General features: G+C 37.6%; 1 protein-coding gene across 4 annotated transcripts in view; it reads left to right on the plus strand.

Moving 5' to 3' along the window:
* gtdc1 (glycosyltransferase-like domain containing 1) overlaps positions 1–12,332 on the plus strand; it is a 72,500-nt gene extending 60,168 nt beyond the window's left edge. For all 4 annotated transcript variants that reach the window (XM_036571324.1, XM_036571341.1, XM_036571333.1 and 1 more), the window contains 3 exons: positions 10,861–10,931; positions 11,283–11,374; positions 11,579–12,332. In XM_036571324.1, coding sequence (XP_036427217.1) covers positions 10,861–10,931; positions 11,283–11,374; positions 11,579–11,662 — 247 coding nt within the window. In that variant the 3' untranslated portion in view covers positions 11,663–12,332. The remainder of the gene's footprint in view (positions 1–10,860; positions 10,932–11,282; positions 11,375–11,578) is intronic.
* Positions 12,333–12,926: the final 594 nt, after the last annotated feature.

Genomic DNA, 12,926 nt, shown 5'->3' on the forward strand with positions numbered 1-12,926 from the left:
TTGATAAATATAACCAGGATATTATATATAGCATCTCCGATATAACCAGCTTGCTGTGACAGCCTTCTAACAAAATAAATCAAAACCCTTAGAATTTATAAGCTTCAGAAAAAAGGCAAGTCTTTTCTTTGTGGGTGTGTCTTTAGCAACAGCCTCTCCCCCATTTCCCACCCACTTCACTCTGATAGGACGGTCTCAGATAGCTAGTTTTAATCATTGACTGAGGTTTCCACAAAGATGGTAAAAGACAGATGCACAGAAGAGAGTAAAGGAGGTGTCACTCAAATTCAGTTTCTCATATTGAAATCATTACACCCTAAATATCCACTCAGGTTATTTATTTATTTCAGATTTCTGAGATTTTTTTTTTTGATGAGGAGCAAAAATGCTGAATCTGACTTTTTTAATTTCAAATTTGGGATACTTTCATATGGGGCACTAAAATACATATCTAATATGCATAGCTGTCCTTTCTCATAATTTACCCTTGGGACACGTTTTTTTTTTGCTTTTGCACCCTTCTAATTTATATTCCTGTACACTTGTATAAACTGACTCAACACAATAATAATGATAATAATAATAGTAATAACAATAATAATAATAATAATAATGATAATGATAATATAAAAAATTCATATCACAGTTATCATGACCAAAATTATCATGATTATCGATATTATCGCGATATTGTTCAAATGTGTTGAAAAGTAAAATAAATTGATAAATAAATACTGATACACAAACTGAAACTTGTTTCACCAATTAGTATGTTAACACAAATAGAATTGGCAGCAATATGCACTTTTTGTTTGCATAAACATTAAAAAATATAGTCAATACATTTGTATTATTATTATTATTATTATTATTAAGTACAATAACTATGAATTTCCCTGCATAGAGAATTAAATCTCGACCAACTCTGAGGTGGGTCTTAATGGAAAATTATTACTTCTAAGAAGTGCTGCACTCGGGGGATTTCTGTCCGAACTGCAATTGCAGCATTATTGTGCCGTTGTGGCGCTGTACCCCTAATCAATACAGTGCACCAGGAAAAACAGCCAAAATCACAGAGGAATTGCGTGACCGCGCTGTGAGCTGCAGACAGTGTAGAACTCACACAGCGTGTCTTCACCTGTGGAGCTGCTTCTCTAAAAGCATTTTAAAACTAAAACATAACTTAAAATTAACGCACATCTGAGCTGCATAAACACTCCTAAAGTTTAATCTCTGAAACTCTGAAACGCACACAGCGTTCACTCGCGCGAAGTCCCGCCTCAAAGCACACTATCTTCCCTATGTAGTGCACTTCGTGGATCATGAAATAGCAAATCCTTCACCCAAAGAGTGCGTGAAACGTTCGACTAAGTCATCTATAATCAACATTAACAACAGGTTACAAATCCCCTATTTAAAACTCAGCTGCTTGTTAATGAGGATTGTGTTTGTTTGAAAAGTAGCGCACTATGTAGGGGACATTGAGTGATTTGAGACAGTGTTATTCTCTTCTCAGAAAGTACACACTGCAAGTGAGAAAGGGGAGCTTTTCAGATTGAACTTTTGCAGCGTCTCGTTCCAGAGTTTGTGTGACTGTTAACTCAGAGCTCATTTTGGAGACTCTGCTCCACATAAATGTGTGTTAAAAGCTTTAGTTTCGATTCACAGCTGATTCACCGATGGTTTTTTTTTGGTTTTTTTTGACGCTAAAAGTTTCATTTTATATTATTAACGAACCATAAGCGTAAATTAAACCACATAAACCATGACATTTCTTCTATTTCGAAGTCCCCACAGACCTCTCCGTTAAAGTTAACCTTGCATTCTCTAAAAAGTAGCGGGTGGTGGTCGCGAAGATGACTCGTAAGGTTGGATGTGTTGCCCCCTTTCGCCGCTATTTTCTTTCGGCCTGTTCTGCAGACAGGGTGGTCATCTTCAATTAACTTTCCTTCTGCATCCTTATAAAACCCAAAACATGACCAAACATCAGACTTGGTCTTCTTAGAAGGCTGAAATATCTCCGAATCTCTGTCACTACATTCCGCCATATTCTACCTTCTCTCCCTTTCCCACTCCCCATCTACACACACACACACACACACACACACAGGGCTGCATCTGAGAGAATGATTCTGCCTTTGTTTGACTCTGTACAGCGAGTTTTTCACACCACGGTAATCGACTGCGGTTTTAAATACTTTAAAGTTCAAACGGTACTACTAACCGTCATTAATTTTACCGCGGTTTACCGTGAAACCGGTAACCATTTCATCATGATAATAATAATAATAATAATAATAATAATAATAATACAACCCCATTTCCAAAAAGGTTGGGATGCTGTGCAGATTGTAAATAAAAATAGAATGCAATGATGTCCAAATCATGTAAACCATATTTTTAAATGGAAAATACTACGAAGACAACATATCAGATGTTGAAACTGAGAAATTTTTTTGAAAAATATATGCCCATTTTGAATTTGATGCCAACAACACATTCTAAAAAAGTTAGGACGGGGGCCTGTTTACCACTGTGTTTCATCACCTCTTCTTTTAACAACACTCTGTAAGCATTTCGGAACTGAGGAGACACTGCTGTAGTTTTGATAGTGACATGTTTTCACGTTCTTGATTGATATAGGATTTCAGCTGCTCAACAGTTCTGAGTCTCCTTTGTTGTATTTTTTATTTCGCACTGCGCCAAATGTTATCAGTGATGACAGGTCTGGACTGCAGGCAGGTCAGTTTAGCACCCGGACTCTTTTAATACAGAGCCATGCTGCTGTAATACATGCAGAATGTTGTTTGACATTGTCTTGCTGAAATAATCAAGGCCTTTCCTGAAAAAGACGTTGTCTGGATGGCAGCATATGTTGCCAAAACATTTATATATCGTTGTAATAATAAAATGCTAAATTCTATTTAAATAAATAATGAGAGCAAAGAGTTCATGGCCTGAGTAAGAGGATTGGTGGCTCAGGGTTTTAAATAAATTCTAAGTTTTCCATCACCCACCTCCCTATTTCTCTTAGGACAAGGTTGGCAGAAATGTATATGGGGGCAGTGTGACCTCTGCCTAAACAGTCAGACCTGAATAAGTGCAAGTTTTATGTACTCAGTTTGGCAGATTTGTCATATTTCTGTGCTGGTAGGAATTCTTTTCAGCTGTGAACGTGCATTGCGTCCATGATGTTTGTTTACTCCAGGTGGAGTGTTGCTCTTTTGTGCATGCAGGTCAGTTCAGGAGTCAGGAGTGTGACCTGTTCAGACTAGAGTCAGATATGTGCTCTGCTAAAAAGAAAATGTGAACAATCCAAAAAAAAAAATAAATAAATAAAAGGTTGAACAATGAATGTAGGCTTAGTCAGTTATTGCAGCTCTTTCATATAGAAATATGGCCAAATATTTTTGCTTATAGATATTATTCTAAGGTGCACACGTGAGAAATGCTAAGCTGATCTGCTGAAAACATACTGAAACACATCCAAGGACATCCAGATCATCCAGTACTAGAAGAGTTTATTGCAGGTTTTTATTCAAACCTTATTTTTCACCAACTTCTCCTTTAGAGTACAGATTTATCCTGTGTGTAAATATGAACCAAGTCCCTTTGAGAGCAGTTCAGCTGACGTTCAGCTCAGCCAGTGTCTTCAGTCACCTACGTGTTTGAAGGGTTTGCTTGAAAACACCATAGACCAAAGCAGAGCAGCTGTTAATCACTGCTTAAGTGTGATCATAATCCAGTGTACTAGGACAGTTTAGGATGCGTCATCCATTTAAGAGCGATGAGTAAACGACACAAAGCAAAAAACAGAGGTTTTCGTTTGCTTTAATGTGGTCAAAGTCCAGGGAAGGAAAGAAAGGAGGCTCTTCAGCTGCATTTGTGTTTGTGTGTGCCTGTCTGAATGACTTATGTCTTCAGGCGAATTGCATCTTTCGCAATTCTTCGTAGACCATAAGATGTTGGGCACAGGCTTTTATTGCATTAACTCTTTCGTGCCCCGACCAAGAAGTAACCGTTCCTGCCTTTTAATCTGCTCTTCTCCTTTTTAAAGTGGGTTCTCAAAGCTGTGTCTTTCCATATGAAAGTAAATACAGGATCTAACAAAGGCCAAAATGGAATCAATTTATATATAATTATAGTACAATTTGTGCAAGCAGTCAGCAAATATTGTTGCTTTGATGAAACGAATAATAAGTGTTTCCATAGCTTGCGTTCCGAATGATTGTGTGCATGCGCGGTCAGGAACTATCACAATGCATCCAACAATAAAGGCAGCATGGAGCTTCTCTTGTATAGTGATAGGAAACACGGCAGCTAACAGAAAGTTCCATTCTGTTTTACTGTGACCATGGTGGACGTGCATGTTTACCAGCTACTCTGGAGGAGATTTGAATAAGATGAATGGGGAAAAAACGACAAAATCTCCGGATGTATTACTGATGAGATATTAGGTGGGATGATGCTACAATAGTGGACAGTGCTGTAAATTTCCTACAAACTGGGGTTAGATGTGGTATGATGTAGATTAGTGAGGTCAGTATGAGGGGAGTAGGGCACCACTTAGCATGAGGTAAAAAGTGGATTTTGAATGTAGTTAAACAGATTCAAGTAGTAGATGCTTTTGGTCACCTCTTCATGTTCCTATAGCAACACCATCAACAAATTTTCAGAACAGTCAGTACAGATAATTATTGAGATTCACCCTAAAGACTTTTTTTTGATTATAGAGTTGTATGTGTAAGTCATAAAATCCAAACCTTATTTTTATTTAATTACCATCTTGGTGGCTGTAACGTATCACCATTTTGAAGCATATAAGTAACTCACAGTAAGGGCTGATCAGCTTAAAGTACAGCCTTCATGCAGGGGTTTAGTTTTAGCGCAGTGTTACAACTAAGCCTTCTACAGTAAACAGTGGAAGTCCTTATCCTCCCATATACCCAATTCATCACAAATGTACTATAGATATTAATTTTGTAATGCTGAAATGCAGGCAGTTTTCCAGCTCTTTTACTTTGTGGTCTAAATCTTATATATATGTTGATGCACATATTTTTAATCTATTATAGATACATTTTGCTGCTGTCGGAAACAAAACCTCGTATCTCCATTTTTGTCATGTTTCACATTTTGACATAATTTGAAAAAGCCTGTTGCCTTTTACATTGTGTGTAAATTTCATGATGAATGGGTCAAATCAAACAGCCAAAAAGTCTGTTTCCATTGACTTACATTAAAAGTAAAGTGTGTTTTCTCCTTCTCCTGTAAAGTGATCATTTTGGAGATATGAGGTTTTGATCCGACAACAGCGATTTAATGTATTATAGAATGAACTTTGTCTTGCATTGTTTAACCATATTGTTTAGCAGCTGTTACAACTTACAGTTAACCCCACCTATGGGGTGAGTTGTAACATTTACACTCGCGCCACTTTTGCCCAAATGTTTATAGACTGTAGGAAACAGCAGAGATGTACTGGTTGCTGGACTAAAGAAATATTAATCTTGCTCAAACAATAGATCAAATATTTAGCAAAAAACAAAATGCGATAGGTTGTTCCACTCTCTCCACTTCTAGCAGTTGAATCCCAGAGCTGTGTTATTATGTCTTCCTTTAAATTTAAAAACCCTGTAACTTCACCTGCTTTCACATCATTCAGTGTCTGACTCCTTCCTTCGCTCGGCACCACACCGCACAACACAAAACCGCAAGCCGGTGCCCACGCGGAGGGAGTTTTCTCTACCGCGCTCTGTCCTCGTTATTGTGGAAATTAGCTTAATCTAATTAATTGTCAGCAGACGCCCATCCATGCCCTGAAGAAAAACAGTAAGGCAGCCAAGCAGAATGATCGGCTAATTATATTTGAGATGAAAAGCCTGATAAGCATTTGCACGCTCACACATTAACTGCATTGACATGGAACTGACCTTAATCAGTTTCATAAGACGAGCTGCCCCAGACCAGAGCTTGAGCGCCTCTGAGTTTCCGCGTTCACATTGCATTAGATCAGAGGGAGCTGCTGATAGTACGATGTAGGTTGCGTTCAGAGTTTGTATAGCTACACTTTGATGGCTTGACTGTGTTAAGACATTTACACTTAGGTGCAGATGTGAACATTTGACCATCAGTGTGGAGGCCAAAATACCAGTTTTGTGATTATATTGCTACAAATTCTGATTGTGGTACATTTTGCAATATATTAAAAATGCACTGTTGAATCAGTAATAGGCTCTGACTGATATGAGAATTTTGCAGCTGATACGATGATGATTTTAAGCGTGTAAAAATTCTGATAATTGATAATATTGGCTGATATCATTTTATATTTATATATTTAAATGTAAAACTTACATTTAAATTGAATGCTCTGGTTGTTGTAGTTCAATAGTGCTTTATGAACAGGTATGATTATCCATTCTCAGTTGTCACACATCTTTATTTTTTTTTCTTTCATTAATCTCACGGGACCAGATGTGGTCTTGTAATGAGAATATACATCTGGGGACAGTTTGCTAAACTTTTGGTGTTGGGTTGCCATCAATAACACAAGCAAAACAAGCGAGGTAACTAAACACTATCGTTAGCTAATGGGACTGTTTTTCCCTAAAGGTAGTGCTTTAGTTTATTGTTCTTTTTATTATATATTTTTGTCATTTTTCATTTTTTGATATAATTTGAAAATGGCAGCTGCCCTTTATGTTGTGTCAAAATTAAATGATTAACAGACCAACAGAAATGGTCCAAAATGATTGGGAAAAAATATTTTCCATTTACTTCCATTAAAAATCAAGAACATTTTTCCTTCTCCTGTAAAGTTTCCTCTTTGGAGATAAGAGGTTGTGTTCTGACAGCAGCGAGATTTCTTTTTTTACGGTTGGGGGTACTGATATTTTAGCAGCATATATAGGTGATGTACACCATGATGTCATGCTAAATATTGTGTGTTCTATTTTTTTTTTTTTCCCATTTGGATTGTTTGGATAACATGAAACTGAACATATCTTTGTGTTGAGTGACAGCAGCACAATGATGCACATATGACCAACAACCACTGACGTGATGCTCACCCTGCTGTCTCTCCTCTCTCTTTCTCTCTCTTCTTTCTGCTAACTTTATGCATAAGAGCTGAGCGTCGGCCAATCAGATTACTGATATGAGGTGGGAAATCACTTGTGTCATGCCCCTGGTCAAGTTAAACTCGCACATCTAGCGAGAAATGATCACAACTGTTGAAGAAAAATATATGAGAGCGGGAGATGATGACGTTGGCTGAAAATGTAACGTTTTGAAAACAATATTAGGCTGTGCTGGGGCTCAGAAATAGCCTGAAAATTCCTGCTTATGTTTTAGCTATATGCCTGCAAAGCGGCCAACTGTTGGTGAGGGACGCGGTTCACTTTGCTCTAAAAATGCAGCTTTAACTTAAACAGTGCATGACCACAGCAGAAAGCAGACATGGGTCCCATACTGGCACCCCTGTTTCCTACGTCCCTGAATCTACATGCTTAATTGGAGTTTTACTTTGGACTTTTCACATCCATTGTGCAAACTACAGGCTTATTCTTCGAGTGTTTGGATACATTTTATTATGTTTTTTTTTTATTCTTTTTACCATGATGGTAGCTTGTGTTTAGGTTCACCACATCAGCCTGTTTTGCTGTCATATAGTTGAGCAGGGAGTGCTTCATATCGGGTTCCCCAGTGGCACAGTCCATATAAGTGGTCACTAACCCTGCTTCTAGACATCTGCCATCATGCAGACTAGAGCTGCAACCCTAATTGACTCCACCAGATCCATGAAATTATTGCCTTTTAAAGTTCTTGAATAGCTGAAGGAAGTGTGTTAGATTTGGGTTGGAGGTGAAATGTGCTGGAGCATAGATCTCCAGAAGGAGGGTTGGTGACCATTGTTGTGAGAATCTACCAATAAAACTGCGGGTCATCAACTGGTATTTCAGTGGAACCCTAATCAATAAAGTAACATGATAAACACTACATAACATGTAACATAAACACTGGCCTGTATTATTTTGACCAAAGAAATTTGCTATTGTTGGACTGCATGATTCATCAAAACACCCACACAATTACTCATCTGTATCTTTGATGGTAAACCTGTTCTCATTACACAGAAAACAAAGCAAAACATCACAGTGTGCAGCCCGAGTAATTTACAGCATCTTTCCTACATTTCAGGAGTAAACAACCAGCAGCGTTTTATGCTCATGTAGATGGTTCTTAGACATTTGCATGGACTGGTCAGATGACCGTTGCAGCCACATCGGGAACACATACTGCATAATTCACATCAAATCAGTTACTGATGATGACTCCATGACTAAAGTGTCAGACCAGCATTGGCTTCAACCCCTGACCAAAGCCCCCAAGTTGACCACGGATCTAACAGCTTTATCGTGTCATTGTGTGAAGTGACCCTGAGATAAGAGCCACTACAAACTCAATTGTGATCACCATTACGACTAAAGCCTCTTTGAGAAGACTAGTCGTTCAATCAAAACCACCAAAATGCAAAGTTGAATGGCAGCGAACTAATCGTGTATTAAAATATGCATGGCTTTAGCATGGGGAATGAGATGGTGATCTGATAGCGAGGGGAGTGATGGATGGACTTATGAAATATTAATGCTCATTCTACAAAATATTTAAACAGCCGGTCATTTTCCACCGGCAGCATTGCGGGGTTCAGATGAGTTGAGTCAGTTGGGAGTGAAGTTTTGCCCTAGATTAAACTATTCACTGAGTATTTTGGAGTTTGACATGGTAAAATGTAAATTTCATCCATGTCTCCTTTGCTTAAAACTTTGAGAATAACTATCCAGAGCCGCCCAGAGGAGGAGTTTTCCTTTTGAATCTCGGCTCCTTTCAAGGTTTCTTCTTTTGAAGGCAGTTTTTCTCGACCTCATTAGGGGTTGGCACATTGCTCTCAAGATGCTTTGTGACCTTCACTATTGTATAGATAAAATGCATTTGAACTGGCTTGATATAGGGCCCAACCGATATATTGGCTGGCTGATAATATCAGCTGATATTGATATTATAAATACATCAGCGGATGTAAGTATCGGCCAAAATCCTGCCAATAATTAGTGAGTTGTTTTATATGGTAAAGGTAAACCTCAGTAATATACTTTTCTAAATAAGTGTATCACCACAACAGAAACAATACAGGGTGATTCAAAAAGATGAATCTGATTTCAAAGCACCATATTTTTTACAACTGTGAGGCGACTAGGAACCAATCACAATCCGATAGAAAGAGGGGGTCATAGAGTTTCTGTCACCGGAAGATGGCTCCCATCAGTCTGTGAGGAGGTGGAGACCCCTGAGCAGAAAGCACTTTGTGTTCTCTACTTCAATAAGAGTGAATCCGTCATAACTGTGCAGCTTGATTTTCGTCTGCAGTGAACCTCCAACAGCTCAGAGCGTTCGCCGTTGGTTCCACAACACTGGATAATCTCCGAAATCACACTGAAAGAGCTGTGAGTGCAGCGACACCCGACATGCTCAATCAAGTATGGGATGAATTTGACTATGGTGTTGATGTTGTCTGCACAGCTGGAGGAGGTTCATACTGAGCACTTGTAAAATTACATGGTAAACTTTATGCTCATTTAAACCATTTACAGTTTACTGCATTGTTCTGTAATGATTTACAAGTGAAATAAATCATTTTGAAATCGGATTAATCTTTTTGAATCACCTTGTAGTTTATGCAGAACCGAACTTTACAATAAAAGTAAAAAAAAAATAAACGTTAGAGTTGATCACTTTTGATGAGTTTCTTGCTCATCCAAGTCAAAGATGGAGTTATTAGTGTTCAAGTCAAAATCTTTTTGGATTCTGTTAAGTCTCAAGTCATCAAATTTGTGACTTGAGTCTGATTCGAGTCCAAGTCATATGACTCAAGTCTACACTTCTGGCATGAAGATAACTGCAGCTATTGCAGTTTATGTTAATTTTCACCTTATTAGATCACATCAGCCGATATTATTGGTTATTGGAATTTTTAGCTCCTAAAAGTCAGTATTAGTAACAAACTTTTAATATCAGCCAGACTTCACTCTGAATTATGCTAGTACTTTATAAACTAAATTGATTGGGTATTTTTTGCAATCTGCAGTTACCAATTACTGATAAGACATATCTTCCTCTTTGTTGATGTCTGCAATAATAGTGGGTGGTAGACTGGTTGAAGTTCTTTCTCGAGTATGAGTCTGCTGCATCTGAAGTAGTTCACTTTTTTTTCGGGCAGCAGACATAAAGGAGTGGCCAGTCTTTTGGGGCTAGCCTTAGCCTAACTCGCTTAACTCGGTCACCTGAATCAGACCACACGGTCAAAGCCTTGTGCACAATACAAGCCATGGACCAGTTGGTACTGAAGCATGAATGTCAAATATTCTTCAAATTCAAGCAGTGTCTGGTGGTCGGAGACCTGCAGGGCTAGAGTTGGAAAGCAATATAGACATAGGTTTATATATATACTGTTCAATTTTGTTGTTGCTATTTTGCACTATTAAAATATTTTAACATTTATATTAGTTGCTTAAAAAATGTTTCTTAATAAAAAAAAAAGGGACAGCCTAGAATCATAAGCCAGTGTTAATGTATAGACATAGGTTTAATTTAAGCATCTTAAACGGTTTAATTTGAAAATATAAATACATGATGTAAACCGAAGCTGTCAGACATTTTAATTGTACCGTGATGTAAAGTTTTGGCCATACCGCCCACTACTAGTCTGCAATAACAGTGTCTTACCATGCTGACCATATTGAGCGGTTATGAAAGTTTAAAGGAAATATAATTTTATCTGAAATATATCTGACATTGCAGGTTAGAAGCGGTCCACTGTGGTTGCTACCCTCTGTGCCCGAAAGCTCTCGTCTACCCAGAAATATTCCCTGGTAAGACTTTTTTTGAAGAAGAAGAAGCTGACAGTGACGATGGTATCTTAAGATCATATACCCTTTCATACTCCCTTCTTCTTGAAGAAGAAAACATTTAATTGCCATTGACAAAGCTTTAAATTATATCTGTAGTAATGAGTAATTCATCTTAAAGCACATTCTAAGCATTGGACATAAAGCATACTGCTGATTTATATAAATAAATAAAACCAAAACCACAGTTCAATAATGTAAAACATTACCCATCATGGAGCTGAGTGCATTTTTAATGATGGAAGTGGTTTGTCTGAGCTCCATGCTTTGAGGTTTTTTTGTAATCAAATATGTATTTCTTGCTCCTTTATGTAGGTTTGTATCTGTACTCAACACCTGAACAGCTTTGCAAGAAGCTTCAGGGTTTCTGTAAGCATCCACATCTAGTTAGACAGCATGTTGTTCAGGTAAGTAAAGGAACCTTTGGTCTTTATTCTTCATTTACATTTATATTATTTTACAGTACCTCTCAACACAGTCATGACCTTTGTCATACTATTGATGATGATTACATGGATCCCTTCATTATAAAGCTCTTGACAGATTATTCTGTTGGACTTTATGCAGTTCGACTTGTTGGATTCTTACGATTACTCTTCTCTCCATTTTAGGTGAATACTAGCACATTTTCCTGGGACTCTTTAGGAGAGGAATACAGATCGCTGCTAACAGCAGGTTCCTCCACCTCTTTATGACTGACACAAACTCAAGATGCCACAACATCTGAAAGACCTTAGTCGTAACTAAGGCACACCCTTAAGAAAGCTTGGCAGGATATTTCTAAGTGCCACACTATTTTAAACCTTTTTTTTAGGTGTATTTTTAGATTTTTACTACAGACACACCAATGCCACTTTTTCTCCCCCAATACCAATTGCAGTACCTGTAGTCAGACTGAGCACTAGGGGTGGGAAATATGACAGTATTTTATCGTTATAGTGAATATAATTACTTGAACCCTCCTGCATAACACTGACAAAATCATAAACATGTCGTGGCAGATGTCATATGCTGTCATGCGTTGTCGTGACAGATTTTGGTCAGTGATATAACGGTATCATGTTACTATTCCTGGTAATTTTCATGACAGATGTCGTAATGTTTGATGGTAATAGTAAATGAAAACTCACAACAGCATAAGACATCTGCCATTATATGTTTATGGCTAGGTTATGTCAATGTAATGTAGGAGGGTTCAAGTGAAGTGTTTTATTATTTTTTCAGTATGTCACAATGTGCTTTTTTATTGTGGGTATCATCAGTATTTAAAGAATATTGACATGATTCATTGCAAAAACAGTAATTAGTCATCTTTAATTAGACAAATGTTGAATAGAAATCATTAAAAAGTGTGAAAAAAATTGATGAAATGTTTTTATTGCCAGTTTTGTGATGTTTTCACTATTAGTGTCAAAATATCGGGATACATATCAGCAGTGGTGAACTGTGACTGTTGGTGCTATACTTTCAGTTTGGGCCACAAATATCAAGACTTGATCCAAACATAAAACAAAAACACATCTACGATCGGGCTAATATGTGCTAGCGCTGCTATGGGATTCTAGTAGTATGTTAGCACTAAGCTGCAAATGCGCATGAAGGTTTTTTGCCTGATATCGATTGAACACAGGTTTTTATAAACCTAAAAAGATGTAAAAGATGATCTGTGTTTTATTTGACGCTTGTAACAGACATTAACATGTTTTTCTTTGTAGCAGTTTTACAGTGACTCAGTAAAGAGCCCTGACATAGCGCTGTTGCTGTTTTCCATTTCTAACAGCTAACTGAAACTTAGACTATCACTTGTATTCAGTCAGTGACATATCTAGAACTTCCAGAAGGCCTGGAGTGATTTTTTTTACTCACAAAATTGCTCCCATTGAAAATGACAACATGATTCCACTGTCACTTCCTAATTTTGATGGTGGTTAATCTGACATGTTAGGCTTTCAGTCCAGC

The sequence above is a fragment of the Colossoma macropomum genome, unplaced genomic scaffold, assembly GCF_904425465.1.
Source record: "Colossoma macropomum unplaced genomic scaffold, Colossoma_macropomum, whole genome shotgun sequence".
Lineage (NCBI taxonomy): Eukaryota > Metazoa > Chordata > Actinopteri > Characiformes > Serrasalmidae > Colossoma > Colossoma macropomum.